The sequence below is a fragment of the Heliconius melpomene genome, chromosome 11, assembly GCF_056956725.1.
Source record: "Heliconius melpomene rosina isolate 202511_hmr_F chromosome 11, ASM5695672v1, whole genome shotgun sequence".
In the NCBI taxonomy this organism is placed as follows: Eukaryota; Metazoa; Arthropoda; class Insecta; order Lepidoptera; family Nymphalidae; genus Heliconius; species Heliconius melpomene.
The window spans coordinates 9,889,058-9,908,293 of NC_140399.1; the positions used below are offsets into that span (position 1 = coordinate 9,889,058).

The 19,236-nt window shown below is 33.2% G+C and overlaps 1 protein-coding gene across 1 annotated transcript in view; it reads left to right on the forward strand.

The window, feature by feature from the left end:
* The window catches only part of fzr (fizzy and cell division cycle 20 related), a 59,189-nt gene that overhangs the window by 16,152 nt on the left and 23,801 nt on the right, over window positions 1-19,236 (forward strand). Inside the window, exon 2 of the mRNA XM_085192760.1 lies at window positions 10,396-10,667. Within this exon, the coding sequence (XP_085048886.1) occupies window positions 10,396-10,667 (272 nt within the window). The remainder of the gene's footprint in view (window positions 1-10,395; window positions 10,668-19,236) is intronic.

Sequence of the window (19,236 nt, forward strand, 5' to 3'; positions counted from 1 at the left end):
GTCTTTTGCACCATGCAATTGGAATTTTGTTCTCGTCTCATCTCTAAATCTCTGTTGTATATTGTTTTATTATCTTTCGTTTGAATTAAATTTAATTGAAATAAATTAATAAAATGCCTTTTATATAAAAATAAATATTAATTAATTAAGTTTAATTCAAGAATAAGAATTTGAATCTAAAAACAAAAATATCATAAAAAATAGAAGCATAATACAAAAAATAAAGTAAAAAAAAATGTAACTTTTTTACATTTGATAAGTCTTATTAATTTAATTCTACAGGTTTCCTTAATTAATGCGATCCAGATTGTATCGGGGGCTTCAATTGTACGTTGAATTGAAACATTGTAGACAGCTCATGATTAAATGACCACATCGTTAATACGATTTTTATGCCATTGGGTTGGTCCTCAAGTGCCTGTTCACGTGATGGTCGTGGGTTTGATTCTCATATCTTAAAATATTATCCTTGTCCTGTTTGGATCATTTGCTAGAACAAAATAATCATAAGTAAATCACATTTTCTTTAAAATAAAGGAATAAATTTTGTTAAATATTTGAGATTTTTTATGTCTATCTTCTCAAATGCGGAAAGTATATTAAAAAAATGGTATTTTATCATAATAATACCGTCTTCCTTCATTCAATATGCAATGTCTCGAAAACTGCGTGAAAAGTGCGGTACGGAGTGTCTGTACCCTAAGTTTCCTCTGCCTATAATGCTTTGCGGGAAAAAGCGTGAAGCTGGTTCACTTGATAATAATAAATAATAATATAATGGTGATTAATAGTATTAAATTTTGATTTTAAGTGCTAATTTGTGTCGAGCTTTGCACAGCGTCGTTTAATTTTTTACAACATTGCAAGCAATTAATACGTATTTTAGAAATAAATTTATGCAAATCTGTGCTTTTTTTAATACTAAATATTTTTCATTAATTATTGAATGTTTGACTATCTCAATTTCGTATAATATGTTTTAGTTTTTTACTTAGTAAAGACTAGCTTGAATAAGTCAACGTCCTTTGTAATTTATATAAGTACGTAAAATCTGTAGTTTAATGCGGCTATTTTATTTTTACATAACCGACTATAAAGAAGAGAAGTATGAGGCCGTTATCGTTCAGCGCCATAAGATATAATTGTAAGCGCGATAATTGTGAATTCGATTCCTATTCTAAAAAGATAAAATTAATTAATAATAAATAATTTCCTCGATCTGGGATACGCAATTTCAATTGGGCTAAAGAGAAAATGATAGAACGAAGTGTCTGAACACTAGACTTTTTCTGCCTACTTTGTTACATGTGAGAAATCGTATTGAAAAAAGGACACTAAGCCCTCTATAAGTAAGCCCCCTAAATATCATCTATAAGTCGCCAGGACTTTATCACCGACTCATTTTCCACAACCAAACAGTTAAATATTTAATCTTAAAGCTTGAGTGACTCAAATAGTTTCTCAAAATACTATTGTTTTACTCAATAATACGATAAGGTCGTTGATAAGCGATGCATTTTAAAACAATCAGAACTACTGTTGAGATGTTTAAACTCCTATTCAAGTTTGATAAGTAAGGTTAAGGAACTTCCCCAGTGAATGCATGATGATGCAAGATGCATTCGCCCGAGCAATGCAGCCTAGCTTTGAATACCGTTACTGACCTAGGTGCTTGGTTAGTATAGGTAAGTAGTTTAGACTGGAATGAGCCTAGCTACGAGATACAATACCTTAGGTAGGTACATTCCATTAAATCACTGGTGGTGTCTTCTAAGGTTGTTCTTTGTGGTTGTTTTAGTTTTAATTTTTAAATAATGAAATATGCAGAGTGAAGTTAATAAGTCTCTCGGTTGAACTAAAAGGGCTTAAAATGGCAATCCATTTAGTTCAATGGTTACCTAAAGCCTCGTATTGTATGACTAAACTAATTGAATTGTATATTTTTTATACTTTTATAAATATTTAATTTCCTTGGAATGTGACTATATATTTTTTTTTATTTAACTTTTCCTACGCATCAAATGTGTAACCCTGACCACCTTACTGAAGCAAGGCACGTCCCAATTGCACCTCATTTACAATTAATATGGTTGATAATAATGAGTTTTATCGTTTCTTCTTAAACCTTTTAAAGGAATATTGTCGGCAAATAAAATTAATTGCAGCTTACGGTTTAAAATTGATAAGGTATTAGTAGGCGTGATTTTTACTTTTACATTTTTAATAAATTAGAGAAAATGTAATATTTGTTTTACTTTCATAATTGTAAATGTTTTGTGTTCAGGGGGTTTTGAACCCTCAATGTAGCAGGGTGTCTATGCAGAGAGAACTTAGTGTCAAAACACTCCGCTCTTTATTTCGCAATTCGCATAATATAACGTCATCGTAAAACGAAGCGAAAATATTACAAGAAAATCGTTAAAGATAAAACATGCGGAAGTTATATCGCCATAATAGATTAGCCGCAATAAACCTGGCAGAAAATGGGCTTGCACGAGAAATTTCTAGATAGCAGGTAGGTGTGTATATACGAATAGAAATTGCAATGTGGAAAAAGCGAGCTATATCGATATACGTATAAACTACAAGTGTTCGCCGGTAAAGATTAGATAAGCTTAAAGGAATTTTCTCAATATCGAATGTATGTCATATTTTTGCCAATCATTTTTTTTTTTAAATATTATGCAATCCAGGGTGGGTTGGATTGAAGTGGGAATCGAACCCATAACCTGCTACGTTTACATTCACACGCTTATGCCTCAATACTTACTTTTACTTTTATGTTAAACTAGCGGTCCGCCCGCGGCTTCGCCTGCGTGAACTACCTACTTTATTATTAATTTCTGTCTCCATGAGTCCTACGTCTTATAAGTAACGTCCATGCAAAATTTGAGACTCCTAGCATTTGTAGTAACGAAGTTTCATACAAACTTCCAACCCCAAAAACAACCCCTTAGAAGTCGAATATTGCAAATTCCCGTCTTAGCGAGCACCTACGTCCTATAAATAACTCCTATGCAAAATTTCAGATTCCTAGCACATGTAGTTTCTGAGATTTCGTGATGAGTGAGTGACCTTTCGATTTTATATATATAGATTAAAAGGCAATAAATTGTTAGAAACATGCAGCCCCACCTATTCTAGTAACATGCAATTGCAACGTGCATGTGTTTTATTGGACGCCAGTTTGATACTATTGGTGCATTGTGAAGCCGTATTGCAATTTAGAATCTAGGTCGTACATCGGGAACCTAATGACGGTGGAGTCGACTAACAATGATACTTACTGTAATATGCATTTCATCTCGACCGCTTCCTTATTGAGAACCACATCAGGATGTTTTATTTACCCTGTGGTTGGTCTAGGGGCTTATTTATAGCTTTGACAGAGGTCGCACGTTCAATTCCGACTCATGGCAGATATTTAGATGATAAGTTTTTTCATTATTATATAAAAGATATTGTATCTTTTGGCGTTAACCTACAAAGTAAACCAAAAGAAAGTTTATTATCTAAATTATTCGAGAAAATTGCAAAAAATAGAAATATAATATATGTAATTAGGATTTTAATTACTTTTCTGTGAGCTGTGACCGACGTCCCTAATCTCGGAGTCCACTTAAAGTAAACATAAGTCCATTTGCATCCGCCAACATCCAGAAGCGGGGCGAATGAACCAATTAGTTATCTTGTTTATATTAAACAAAGTTCAAAGAGCCCTTGAAAAGAAAGTCCTTATATAATATAATGTGTTAGCGTAATTTATGGGTTTATGGTATTTATTTGTGGTATTGGTCCCAGTCGTCCACCATTCCCTCACGAGGGAATGTAATATTTAATTAATATTTCTATTTCCTTCGCTCTGGATTTCCTACGGTCTACGGAATTCAACGGAAAATCGGGAACATAGTGTCTTAACTCTACGTTCCCTCTGCCTAACCTGCTGTGTGCGGGATGCTGTGTGACGCTGAAAAAAAAAAACAAAAACTTATTTAATTTCTTTCGGCAGCACTTGCCGTTCAGTTTAAAGTATATCTTTTGACAGGCCGCAAGATCGATATTGTAATAAAATTTTTACTCTTTGCCCAAATTAATATTGTATATAATTTTTATATTCTGTATCTTTCACATCATCTTCACGTTTGAGCAGTTTACGTTGCTCTGGTCGAACTGATTTTTCGAGGCTCGTGGACACAGACAAGTTAAACGGACGCCTGTATAATGAACGTCGTTTATCTTGATTTACTACTACACTGATTGTAACTTATACAAGTGCATTACGGCGAATCGATAAATAAATAATGCAAGTGCGCTACCCTAGCGGTGTAGTTAAACGCCGTCGTGGTACAGTGATAGCGTTTAATTGTAACTGCGATGGTCTTGTGTTCGATGTTCACATTATTGAAGATTGTAACTATATTTCAGTTAATTTTTATTTCATGATCGCGCGCACGGTTAAACGTGGCGTTGAGTTTTGCCACCGAACACCCAATGTCTTGAAAACTAGGCACAAAGTGAGAAACATAGTGTCTTAACACTTCGGTTTCTCTCTAACCTGCCAATGCTTTTATGTCTCTTTCGCTTATTTTCATTGACGTTTACAGTAAATTCTAAACATTCCAACATTTTTCACCTGCTACGGAAAGATAAGGGCGAAGTGCGTGAGTCGTGACACACTTTCAAATGCAATAGATAATGATAACCATTAAGTACTTTAAAGTAGCTATTTTGTTATCGTTATCACAAATTGTAACCTTTTTGGTTGCCATGTTACTACGGGTTGACTGATTCATCGAAATTCTTTAGCGTATGATATGGCTTTAACTATTAGAATTGTAATTTTTAAAAAGAAATAAATAAGAAATATAAAAAAATATATAAAATTTCACTGCAGGATCTAATTGTGTAATATGAACGGGTGGGTGTACGCAATAAATATTGCTAAAAGTAATTCATAAAAAAAATATATAAAATTTATCCTTTTGAAATAGGTTCATAAACCTCTGGTCAGATAAAATTCGGGTTACCTAACCTAGCTACTTATTATTTGTAATTTTGCAAAGTATATTTTTTCAAAAATTTTCTACATTTACACTTAGGTATATACAATTTTTCTGCCTTTTCAATAGCTTTTATACTAATTTATTATTGTACTCAAGAAAAAAATGAAATTGGAAATCGGTAGTCGGCATATTGTACTGGATCTTAAGTTACCATTTCACGGGAATTTTTCATCGTGCACATTTAATTTAATTGCCATTCTCAATAAATACATGATATATTTTAAACTTTGCTGTAATTTTTAGTATTTTAAATATTTTTTACATCATGAGATTCCCTATTTTGCTTTAATTTTCTAGAGATTTATATGTTTTATATTAACAGTATAAAACACATACCTACTAAGTAGACCTGGAGTGAAAGGGTTTTAATAATAAAATCACGATGTACTACTGTATTCATTTAAATATTAATTATTATAAACGCAATTTTTTTTAGCAAAATTTTGCATTTAGTTATCGCAATGAGAAATTGAGAACACCCGTAACATTCAATTATTTAATCATAGCGATTGTGTACAGGAGATATCGAAATTTGGACCAATTCTTGGTCCAAATTGGATGTGGGCAGTACTGTAGGTGGAGGCCTTGCAAAAGGCGGTTAGAATTAGACAATTATTTTCCCGACCTAACCCAGGATAGTAGCCTTTATTACAATAATCATTCAGCGTATATTCGCATCCGCTGGCACCACGACAAATTTGGCTTTCCTCTGAATTAATTATCCGTTGTTTTGTCACGTAGATCACCAAATACGTACAAGTGTAACGTCGTCGTTCCTTATATGGTCAGCGCTCAGGAAGGAAATTGTGTGATCGTACTTTGTTATTAGATGGGTTCCGGATGGGTTCCCGGCTGATGATTGTTGTTACGCCCAAATTGAAATGCAATTTTGGTTCGCATTTCCGAAGTTCCGTCATCCGGTGTTGGCACGTTGAACCCATATGTGTGGTAATATGGGTACGTTATCTATTGATTGATAGGACTTGTTGATTGGTTTGTGATTATAAGATTTTTTTAAATATATTATTGATGTTTTATGTTGATTGATTTTTTTTAAAGTAAGTAGTTAATTTAAAATTCATTAAGTTTTTGTTACTATGACATAAAATAAGATGCACTGAAGAATATTATTCTCGTATAATCTAACATTGAATTACCTTATAAAAAACTTGCGGATAGAAATTGTAATTGGACGTCGAGGAAAATTAATATACCTAGTCGTATAGTGAAACTGCGCGATTACTATTTGCTAGTACCAGAATGTAAATATCTAATGGAAGACTGGTCGTTATAAGCGCTAGGATACAGTGAACCCTTCCAGTTTTATTAATGAAATAATTGGTTTTTATATTTCTTTTTTTTTTTTAGAGATATTAGAGATTCCGTTCCACGTCCTTCTTCTAGTTTCTGCCGAATTCTGGAATCATTCCGTGTGGAGTGGCGGAGTTTAAATATTTAATTAGCTCGAGAGGGAATCGAACCTATAACCTGTCTCAGTAAGAGTCGCACGTTTATTCCCTTGCGACTAACCTTCTTATTTTATGAAGATATGTATTATATATTTTTTGGGTTTGATATTTTTATAATCTAAAATATTTCTAAAATCATATTCTTTACTCAGTTTACGATTGAAGCTCTACTGTAGAAAATTGCATTTATCATGTACCTACTTAACTGTATAAAGGAGTAATTACACTCGGTACTGTGGCCTCGGTCGTATTTATGCAAAGTATGAATCACGACGAGCAATTTTCTCAGTTAGAACACTATTGAATTGCCTCCAGCTTTGCATTCTCATCATTGTGAGAAATGGCGTTCCCCTATCTCTGCATCTATCTCGGCATCACCATACTGAAGCTGGCCATGTTTCTGAATATTACACGTCGAGTCACTATTTAAATTAGTTCCAAGTACGGTTGGATTCCTATACTAGGTATTAGACGTTGCGAGATGTACGGCTGTATCCTTATTTTAACTTTGTTTTGGTCTGGAAATTAACAAGTTTAATGCAATCGTAGGGTAAGACATGCCTGATAGGAAGGAAGGTTGCCAGTTTAAATTTTACTGTATGATTATTTTTTTTGTTGGGTTGTTTTAAAGAAAAAAAATGCTTTGAGATATATTTTGCCTATTTATTCTCTCTGTTCGGTTATTGTTTTTCAAATTAGCGTCACGCTGTATCCCGCACACGGGAGGCAAGCAGAGAGAACCTGTTATTAAAACATTTAGTTTCACATTTTATATTATCATTTTAAATGCAGTTGTTTACATTTGATGTGCCTGCTATTTTCGTATATCAAAATATTATGATTTATTATTATTAATATTATTTTCCTCAAAATTCAATAACAAAAATGTATGCAGTGACCGGTGAATCATGAATGCAATGCTTCTTCCAATGAATCACTATCGTACTAATAGCCAACTTAATTTTGGCTCGTCGTTAAGTAAAAAATATTTCGGTAATGTCTCCCAGGTCGTTGCAAATTATGTTAGATATATTTTTGCATCATTTAGTTTTAGAGTTACATTCGTTTAGAAGTAATAAGTGTGGTTCTTTTGCTATAAAAGAAATGAAAATGTATTCTTTTGAAATTTATTTTCTCTATTATTTTGTATTGTAAGATGTTTTTTTTTATATAAAAGACTTTGTAAATTAGACAGAAAGAACTAACACTAGTCCCTCATATCACTCAGATTTATACGTATCATTGATCGAGGGTCTATATTTTACAAAGTGGGAGTAATAGCTAATGAGGTCGTGTCAGGTCCAATGGTGATAGATTGTGGGTTCGATTCCTAGTCGAGGGAATGAAATATTTAAGATTTTCTTTTTCTTGCTCTGGTAACGAGGTAAAGCGCGGCATTGAGTTTCGCTCATCATGCTATGCCTCAAGAATTTAGTGGAAAATGGAGAACAGAAGTGTTTTAACATTAGTTTTTCAGGTTCCCTCTGCCTATCCTGCTTTGTGAAGGTTAATTATCAAGCGCACTGCCACATTTCTATAGTAGAGGCATTTGACCCTGCCTAAAAGCCTTATACGTTGTTTTTTTGTATTATAAGGGCCTTCTACTACCTACTTACTCCTTTGTGTAGTAATTCTACAAACAATTCTAGCGTAGGTACTAGGTTGTAATAAAAGGGTTTAGATTTTTCAATTGTGCCTTGAAAAAGGCTAATGTTATTTTAATAATTCATTTGCTTCTGGCAACGTATGCACTCATTGTTCTTTTACAATGCCCATGATTGAATAGTATGTATTTAGCTTTAGTCGAGTCGATGGCTTTCTTTTATTTTTGTTTCTTATATACAAGAAACTACTAGTACGTGGCTAGTCGTGGCGTAGTGGTTTGTGGGTTGATTTCCATTCGAGGAAATAAAATATTTATTTTCTCCAGAGTTCGGGGTAAGTTGGGAGCGGAGTGTTATAACGCTAGGCTTCTTCTGCCTACTCTGCTAGATGCGGGATAGAGCGTGAAACTGAAAAAACAATAATACTACAGAACCTAATTGTTTTTTAAAAATTTATTAATAATACGCTACAATTGAGAAACAATGTGTACTGCTCTGTAACCTGTCACTCGATGATTAATTACACTTTTAGTATTATCAGTATCACCAAAATGCAGATAGCCGCTTTGTTTGTTACGTACATGTGGTTTAGATATCTACATTCGTCTCTGGCTGTTATATGTGACAATAAAAAAAAACAATAAAAAAAATTGGTGCGAGTTAGAGGCCAGTCGTGGCTGAGGAGCACAAAGTGTGAATGTACTGGGTTCGATCCCCAATCGACGAAGTAAAATGTTTACTTAAATTTATATTTCCATTTCTTCCCTCTGCAATCCCTCTGCCTAAGCTGATTTATTTTTTAGAAGGAAGCAAAAATGGAACTTCTTTAATTTTGTTTTCGTTGTTCACAATCACAAATAAAATATTAGGTACTATATTCTAAAAAACTTGTTGAAACGTCTAAATATTTAGAATTTGTTCGTTAATGAATCATTCCGAGCCCATATGGCTGACGGGACACAATCGGCGCGTGCGCATAGCTATTTATGGATAAGTTAGACCACCGTAACTGGGTGTAGGTTTTTTTGTTTCTTTCTTTTTTTTTTACCTGTCTCTTGATTGTGTTTTTTAGATAATAGCTTTGGAAACGTTAAACAATATTATTTATATTATTGTCAAAGTTCAGGCCGTAATGGTACAGTGGTAGTGTTTTCCTATAAACGCGACGGTTGTGGGTTTCTTTAACTTCCTCAATATTATTTCGAAAAATTGGGGAACAGAGTGATTATTAATAGATTCTTCCTGCCTCTTCTGCTATATTAACAGCGTGAAGGGCAAAAAAGATATAAATATATATTTTATTTAGCAAATCAAAGCATTATATAAAAATATTTTTTTTTGTATAATACTATTTAAAGTAAATAGTGCAAAATTAATTTTATTTCCATTACATTTATCATTGTGTAAGTAATGCGCTTATGGACGTTGCATTTTCACATAACAAATTAAAATACTTCTCTTTGCGGCGCGTTTTATATAAAAGTAAAAAGTATAAAAAACAAAAAATGCACCAGATAGCGATTGAAGCCGTTGTCAAAAATACGGACACGATGTTCTCATATAATATAAAAGATTAACATATATATATATATATGTTAATCTTTTATCTCTCTCTCTATATATATATATATATAGAGAGAGAGATAAAAGATTAACATATATAAAATATATAAAGATTAACATATATATATATATATATATATATATATATATATATATATATATATATATATAGAGAGAGAGAGAGAGAGAGAGAGAGATAGAGAGCTCTTTGAACTACGTTTATTGTACTCTTCTAAATTGAACCTTTATATTTTCACATGCAAGTACCTATACATTATCTAAGTCATGAATCATTAAACGTAATGTGACAAGTCTTTTGTGGTAGTGTGAGAATACATAAACTAATATTTATACTTTGTCGTTAGTACGTTTGTTCATTTGTTTATTTTTTTTATTGTTCTACACTGTATATCGCATATAGCAGTTTAGGCAGAGCGAACTTAGTGTTACGACACTCCGTTTTCCATTTATCACCAAATTTTCAAGGCATTGCGTATTGAACAGTGTTTAGCATTGTAAAGCGGAGTTCAACGCCGCGTTTTTTATTGTATCATGGCGAGGAAATAAAAACCCAATTTATTCCCTTGAGTTGAAATCCAAACAGACGCTGTTCCTCTACGTTACAACGTCCTCAATCATTAATTATTATTTATGTCAAAAATAATTATTAAAAAGAACATTTTATTTTATTTATAGCGATAAACCACGGCAACGAGAACCAACCAGCTAAGAAGTCACGCAGTGATGGAGGCAACGACGGCGCGGGCGGTCCGCAGCACTCTTACGATTGTCTGCTTCGTAACGAATTACTTGGTGCATCAATAGAAGAACTTCGAGGGCCCCCAAAGAATTGTACAGAGGGAAACAGAGCTGCCCTAGGATTTGTCCAGCTGGCGTCGGCGACGAGGGCGGCACAGGCCTTCTCACCACCTGTGTTTAGATATCGTACACCAGTCTACAGTGCTGAAGTAAGTATTACTATATTGTTTTTGCTTTGGAATTTAACCTCAATTGAATCAATATATCACATCTTAGAATATTACATTCTGTCTGTACTTAAGATTTTTTAAATTTTGGTGGAAAGTAGAGAGCGGAATATTTTAGCACTAGACTTTCCTATTTTGCTGTGCGGGATAAAGCGTGAAGCTTAGAAATATATCGAAAAATTTGAAGTTATTAGTCCAAGAAATGATAAAAATATAGAATATCTAATATCATCAACCTGCATAAGCATATTTATGCGACAAACACGATTCCGCAAAGGGGCCGATATGTAATCGAGTTCCATACGAAATACCTTTTTCGTTCGAAATCTGGAATTCTCCTGGTTCAGGTAAGCGGGGGCCTCGTGGTATCTATACTTAGAATGTTTGCTCTTAAATTGTAAAAAATTATGGCGAACGATTAAATTGCTAACATTATATTATACTGACTTGAGAGTTTTATATTTAATTAGAATCGTGATTTGAGATAATACATCCATCTTTAGTTTTATGTCTTCCACTAATGTGTTTGATATTGGCAGTATAGATACATCAGAACTTGGCAAGTCATAAACTTGGTTTCTTGCTTTGCGTTTTAGCTAAAGCTGTATCTATATTGATTAGGTTGTGCTCTTATATTGTATGTAAATTAAAATTAAATATTTCTTCAGCTTCATGCTGTATCCCGCATGTTTCGGAATAGGCAGAGGGAGGCTAGTGTTAAGACGCTATGCTCCCCACTTTCGACCGAATCCTGGAGGAATTGTTTGTTGAGTTGTGGAACTCAAAGCCGCACTTTGACTCCACACAGAGGGAAGAAATGAAAATATCAAATATTTTATTTCCACCACGCCTCATCTGGACTTAAAAATAAATAAAAACTAAATTATTTAGATTAAAATAGATTTCCCATAAATTCATTAACTTGTACTAATTTTACTATTTCAGTAAAAGGGCAAATTAATTAGATATACGTTCCTTTTTTTATCCTACGTCTATCCTATTGGAAAAACAATTACGAATCCATAATAATATTTTAAAATTAAAGAGTTTGTTTGGTTTGTACGCACTAATCTCAGGAAGTATTGGGTCTAATTAAAAAAATCTCCAAATACAATATACACTTTTAGTTAGAAATAACCAACTTAACGAATTCATTATTTAAGTCATAAAAAGATAGCAGATTTAATTAGCACAATCCTTATAACAATACTATCTATATGTGATATCTGCACGGCTGACTCTAATTACATTGAAACTTTTATTTAGCGTCAATAAAACATAATTAAGGAATAAAGGATCGAGGCTGTCATGGCGCAGTGGTAGAGGAGTGTGGCGTAGAAGCGGTGGTTGCGGGTTCGATACCAATCCTGAGGAATGAATTATTAAATATTAATATTTTCATTTTTTCGCTTCGTCAATAAGGCAAAGTGATTGAGTTCCGAAAATAGGCGTAGTGTCTTAACACTAGGTTCTCTCTGTCTATCCTGCTACATGCAGGAATAATATGTGGTAATTAGTGATTTGCACGTTTTTTAAGTCTTCGAAACGGTGTTTTTTTTGTAAATTTTTGATTTATGTTTATATGCAGATTTTGAATGGTGTCGGTTGTAAATTTAGTTAGGTGGATGTCTGCTTGAGATCCCATTCTTTGATGTCACTGTGATATTTATGAAGGCATCATGTTGATATATTTAGAAATATCCTTTTTCTTTAGAGCTTGATGAGTTTTAGAATTTGAATAATAGGTGACGTTTTGTTTTGTTTTTTCGATTTGTTATGCCAGAAATCGTTTTAGCGTCTGACATGATATGAAGGTTATAATTCTTTGGTTTAAATTTCAAGTTTTTAAGTATTAACAAGCCTTGTTTTTAGGTGCTTTTGTCTACTTGTATGTAATATGAAGCCCGTCGTGGCGCAGGGACACGTCAACACGTATGCGTGTGCTTGTAAACGCGACCGGTAGTTGGTTCGATTCCCACTCCGAAGAAATAAACTTTTTAATGTTTTCATTTCTTCGCTCTGGTGTCGAGGCAAAGTGTGGTCTTGAATGCAACTCAACCCGCAATGTTAGAATTCGGCGGAACGGTGAGAACAGAGTGTCGTATCTTTGGTTCCCAGGTTCCTATTATGTTCTGCCTATCCATACCTTTATGCGGAATGTATTCCACAATTTGTTATGAAAAAATATGTACTCGTATATGTAATGTTCGGTGGACTTACATCTACCTACGTGCCCTAGAAGACACCTCAATAACCTACGCCTATACACAATTAAATTAGAATACCTCATAAAAAAAAAAATCAAACGTAGATAAATGATTAACTTTGCTAAAACTGGTCAAGCAAATAAATGAAAAAAAAAATATATATGTGCATATTTTTTATATGATACTTATTCGATTATATCTGTGTTTCATTTTACTCAAAAGGGGTAATTTTGTGTAAATTGCTCGTTGCACTTCAAAAGTGACCCGAATGTGTTTTCTAAATTCGATAAGCATGACCCGAGTATTTAACCCCCACGATTGTAATTTCAAATTGAAACCGATGTATTCAAATTGGCTATTATGTCGCGTAAACTTGACCATCTAATGTGGTTCACTCCTTATTGTGACAGAATATTTCTTCCAATACAAAAATAAAAGGTATTTTATAGTATTAAGGTTAGCAGTTTTTTTTATTGTTTGCAAAGAACGGATGATATTTCGCAAAGTATTTTTTTTTTTAGTTGTTCTCCAATAATCTTTATAGCTCTCGTACCCTCATTTGGCTAAGTTTTTGTTTAAAGTTTTTCTATAGTTATTGTTTAAGGGAATAGCGCTATCTCAATAAAATTGTATTTTTTGAATGTGTAGCCCAAAATTTATTTGGATTTAGTTTTTCGGTGAAATTTGAAACTTAGGATTGCTTTTGTAACTATAAACGGTCAATATCGTAAATGTTGATCACCACCACCTCAAGTCTAAAGGACGAAATTTTTGTACGTTTTGTAAAATAATTTTAGCGATTTTTATGGTAATATAGTAAAAAAAATATTAATATAGAGACGCTTTTATATACCAAAAGTATATTTTATATTACATCGGATTGTAAACGCGATAGTCGTAAGTTCGATTCCCACTCTGAGAAATATTAAAATTATTTTAATTGCCCCATTTTATTAGACAAAGCCTTGAGATTGGGCTGAAAATTCTTTTTCTCCACACAGTATTTCACATTTCCCAATGTTTAATCTGTTCGGGATGCCTATATATAACTATGGAAAATGAAAATATTAAATGAAAATTTAAGTAATTCTCAAGTTTTACCAATATTCTCCAGTCTAAAATGAAATATTTTTCCAATAACACAATACATCGCGAGTAGCAGGTATTTGTTTGCATAGCATTGTTATATTGAAAAACCCTGAACGCGTTCGGTTCGCTTTGTAATGGAGATACAATTATCGGGTGTCACTGTTTTCTAAGGTAGCGTTACATTCGACGCCAACTTCGTCCTCTAGCTTGCTGATGTGTATTTTTTTTGTTATAAGATATTCTTTTTTTTTTAAGTACTTAGGCTAAGATATCGTGGCATAGCACAATTGCTTTGGGTTCGTTGCTAATTTTCGAAAATGATTTCATTTAATTTCTCCGCTCTAGGTAGAGAAGGTAAATTGGGTCACACAACAAATAATTTCTTGAATCTGTACGGAAAGCGGAGAATGGAATGTATTAACACTAGTTTTTCCTTGGTTACCATGCTAGCTGTAGGTAGCATTTTCATTTCATTTTACATGTGACTGCTTACAAAATTATTATTCAGGTGTTGTTTTTAGCTTCACAATATATCCCGCACCTTTAGGATAGTCAGAGCGAACTTGGGAACCTAATGTTATGATACTTCGCCTACTAGAGCGAAGACATGAAAATATTTCATTTCTTCGAGTGGCAATCGAACCTACAACTTGTCGCTTTTACCAGTCGCACGTTTGTGCCCCTGCGCCACAAATGACCTCAGCCATTATTTGCGTCAGCGTCTCAAAACTATAATTAAATAGTAGAAAAGACTCGCGGGAAACACATAGTGTGTGAAACCAAAAATATTGCATTTATTAACGTTCCAAGAAGGCAAATATTCTTTTTTGTTTGTTATTTAACAATTTTTGCATAAAACAATATTATGTTTGTACCAAAATTAGCATAAATCCACGTTACCAAGCAAACGTGTAATCTAACACAGCCATAACCCAATGCAAAAACTCGACGATTGAATATTCATTACCTTAAACGTGAGGTAAGTTATATGTGTATGTATGTACCTACCGTTACACCTCACGAACAAACATAGGAGCATCATATTTTTTTAGTGCTAAGTAAACGCGTCGGTCGGCGAAAAGAAACACTGTGAAAATGTCCACTAGTGAGAATCGTGTCAATCATCGCGAATATAAGCGTTTAGCGCGGTAGTGACAATGGGTGTATGCTAATAAATACCAGCTGGTTTTTTTTCCTAGTTCTGTTCGCAATGGCATAGAGTTTGAGTGGTAAAGCGATGGGTGTGAGTTCGATTCCCATTTCGGGGTAATGATTTATTTTCATTTCGTCGCTCTTTCGATGATTCCGCCGTTCTATATGCAATTTCTGCATAATTGGGCGGAAAGTGGGAAACGCAGTGTTTTGAGCTTATCACTACATTTTCCTGTTTACCTTGCTAATTGCAGGATACAGCGATAAGTTAAAAACATATATTTGTTTTTATCGTACCTACTACTTCTAATTTAATTGTGCATTTTTTTTTTCATCGGTCATTGCGTTGTTCCATACAATACCATTGTTTTTTTCTTGCATAATTTTTGTTCCGTCATTTGTCCGTCCGTCTGACATCACTCACGCGGCGACAAGAACCTAAAATAAATTATTAAAATTTTACGGTCAAACGTTTGGAATATTAACTTTGCATGTCGTTTGTGTCGATGTTTTTCAATTCAGTTGCAAATGTCGCTCGTAGTGTCTCGGTCACGACTGTAAAGGAAATTCCTTTATCCGACTTCAAGAAAAATGCATGCTTTGTTGTTTACCGTTTCACATTAAGAAATTTTTACATAATATCCTGAACGCATACTAAGTATTTGTGGATTGTTAATTTCAGCCACTTATCTTAAAAATTCTTTAAACAGGGCAAAAACCTTTAAATATCCTCCCTACATTTATTTACTTGAAAGGCTGTTGTCATGAGCTTAAAGACATTCGTTATCTATGATAATTCAATTTTTAATTTTTTTTTATGATAATTTTTTTTTATTTTTTTTTATGATAATATTATTTTTTTTTTTTTATGATAATATTATTATTTTTTTTTATGATAATTATAATTTTATATTGATTGAGGCCAGTCGATCCAACTCGAGAAAATTACATGTTTCCATTTCCTCTGCTCTGGTGTCGAGGCAAAGAAAGGCTCCAGAATTCGGCGGAAAATAGAGAAAGGAGTGTCTTGACGTTGGTTTCTTTTTGCTTATCCCGCTGTGTGCGGGATATACCGTGACGGTAAAAGAAAAAAGATTGTATAACTATTATATTTTTTTAAATAATAATATTTGATTAATATATATATTAATAATTACTCGACTGTTGATTGCCAATCACGAAGTGGTTAAGATTGCTCACGTAACTCCTATCGACAGTGTACAGTGAAAAAAATATTTAAAAACTACATCTTAGTTACCGAGGTGAGAGGTCGGCTAATGGTTTTAGAACATGTTCATTTGAAAATGCATTAGTGAAATAATACGAGGTCTTTTCGACGCCTTGTCTATTTCAATTTGGCTGTTTTAAGAAGTAAAGACTTCATTTAAAGTATATATTTTTAAAATAATAAAAAGGTTATTTCTTTTCTTAGCTACATGCTGTATTCCGTATATAGGGGGAATTTAGTGTTAAAACACTCCGTTGTCCACTTTCCGCTGATTTGTCTTTTTTCTTTAGTAATTTTTTTAAAAGTATAGATAGATGTATAGTGGACTTTGACCGTTTCTGAATTTGTAATTATAACGGTAAATTCTTCACCAAAATTACTTATGACATTTAAGTAAAAAATGCCATTTTTTTCTTGCAATTAACATTTCATACTATGCGCGCAGAACTTTTTAGTGGAAATAATATTTAAAATCACGTTTATTAATTAGCGGGTTGCATTAATTGAAACTCGTTCAATTAAATTTTATAATTGTTCTTTTGATTATATTTGCGTTGTTATTAGCAAATATAATTAAATATGATTGAAGCTTTTGGATATTTATGTGAATTCTTGCTATTCTTCTGCTTTTCTACTTAATTTTTGTTAGCTTCATGATATATCTTCCTAGCAGGGTAGGCAAAGAGAACGTGGAACAATAGTGCTATAACATTCTACTCTTATTAAGATACTTCCGTTCTCCACTTTCCGCCGAATTCTGAATTAGTGGAATACAGTCTAATTGGATTAAAAAAAAACCCTATATTGTAATTTTAAACAGTTTCCTAATGAAATAACTACGATACAGCCCATTACATAAATAAACATTACATGTACCTATTTTTTTTTGTTTTTTCTTATAATACAATCGATCTCAGCGCACTTCGGAATGATATTTTTGATTTCGTATTCCTTTCAAGATGTCAACAAAAAAGATTAAAACTATTCATGTCATTCTAGATCTGTCCTATGGGCACCACCCACTGGATTATGTGTGCATTCTTGTAGAATACAAATTTTCGGCAATTTTTAAATGCACGTACGGACAGACAGTGAGTCAATTCCGAATACGTATCCATATAAATTCCGTTCGGTGCTTTGAATGTATGATAATTCTTCGACCACCTTAGAATTTTTGGTCAATACAATACAATCCATCAATTTATAAATATCTCACTGTAAATTTATTTAGTTTTCCTTCTCTGAATAATAATTTTGTTTTCTTTAATTTTTGTTGGCTCGGCGCGTCGTACATTGCTATGTACCTTACTGTGCTTGTTTTTGGTTAGTACCTACTACCATAACATTCGTCAATTTGGTCGTACTTTTATTATAATTTATAATGTTTAATAATTTATTTATTATTTCTACGAATTACTTCTACTAGTATATAATCATATTTTTTTATACAAAAGCGTAATTTGGGTAGCGCACAAACAAAAAATGTATGATGTTAGAGAACACGTGCCAATTTTTTATATGCGCTCAACTGACATGTTGGCGGGTTAAAGCACCTCTAATTTAACATTTAGCATTGTACATCTTGTCATACATTATTACTTATTACAACCATACTGAGATTATAATCAAAATAATATTCTGGTTGCTTAACACGTACCTAATACCTCATCCGTCGGAAAGTGGAGAGCGGAGGATGTTAACACTAGGTTCCCTCTGCTTATAGGAGTGAAGTTGGGAAAAAAAATCTGGATTACGTCATATAAATTGGAAAGAAATAATTGTATTATAGATTATCTTAATTTTGCATTTTGTATAATTAAATGCGCCTGTCTTGAACTGTCTGCAATTATTTTGCAGCACTCCAAAGTTCTGGGACTTGTGCAGGCGCGACGTATCGCGTTATTGCGGTTATCTAATGCTTTTTGCCTCAAGACCTTGAACGGATAAAAGTCTAGACGCTTTGCAATTTACAAATTTTGCGCTTGCGCATTTCAATGATGCGTGCGATCCTAGGGTTCATTGGTCTATTCTTGTTACAGTCATTGCTGACTCTTTTTTTTTTCTTTATAGCCACAGGTAAGAGCTGACTGACTCTTTCTTGTCTATTGTAGCCGGAATTAAAATTTTCAACGCACGATCTGTATAGCGAAATGTAATTTTTGCAGTCATGCAAAAAGTAATTGTAGGCCCAATTGAATTTTTAATTAATATTAAAACAGCCACATAGTGTATCACCCGATAGAATTTAATTTGATCGTTTCACGCTACGGTCAATTGATTATCCCTATCCGGTACGGTATCCTTCGGGAAAAGAATTTAATGTTTGTAGAGAAATTGATGCTGATTTTTATTGGTTTGCCAAAATCTTTGCGTTAACTGGCACTTCTCACGTGAATGAATCATTACTTTTAATAATTGAGATACAAAAAGTAATGTATTTTCAATTAGTGGCTAACTTTTTAAGACAGTAATAACGTTTAGGCACAGGTGTGGTTAAGCGTTTCTAAGTAACCATAGATAAAAATCTAATGTTACGCAATTAGTATTATTATATTCGAAATCTAGCAGCTTCGTGAGGTATTCTCCGTACTGTTTTTGAGACATGTTGAGTGGCGGAACTTAACGCCGTTTTTTCAACCAAATAGTTATTATTTTCCTTCAAAGCCAGAATAAGTCACTGAACTGGTTGCAAGGCTAAATCTAGACCCGCGGTCATTGTCGGGGGATGAATTGTAGCTTTTAATAACTTCTATTTTGTTTTTTTTTTTAATCTAACTGCAAATCGATTTCTTTGTAGTTGTTTTTGAGAACACAGGCAAGCTGCTGTTGTGTTTTTATAATCTAGATCATGTCTCAGATTGTTCCAGAATTACAG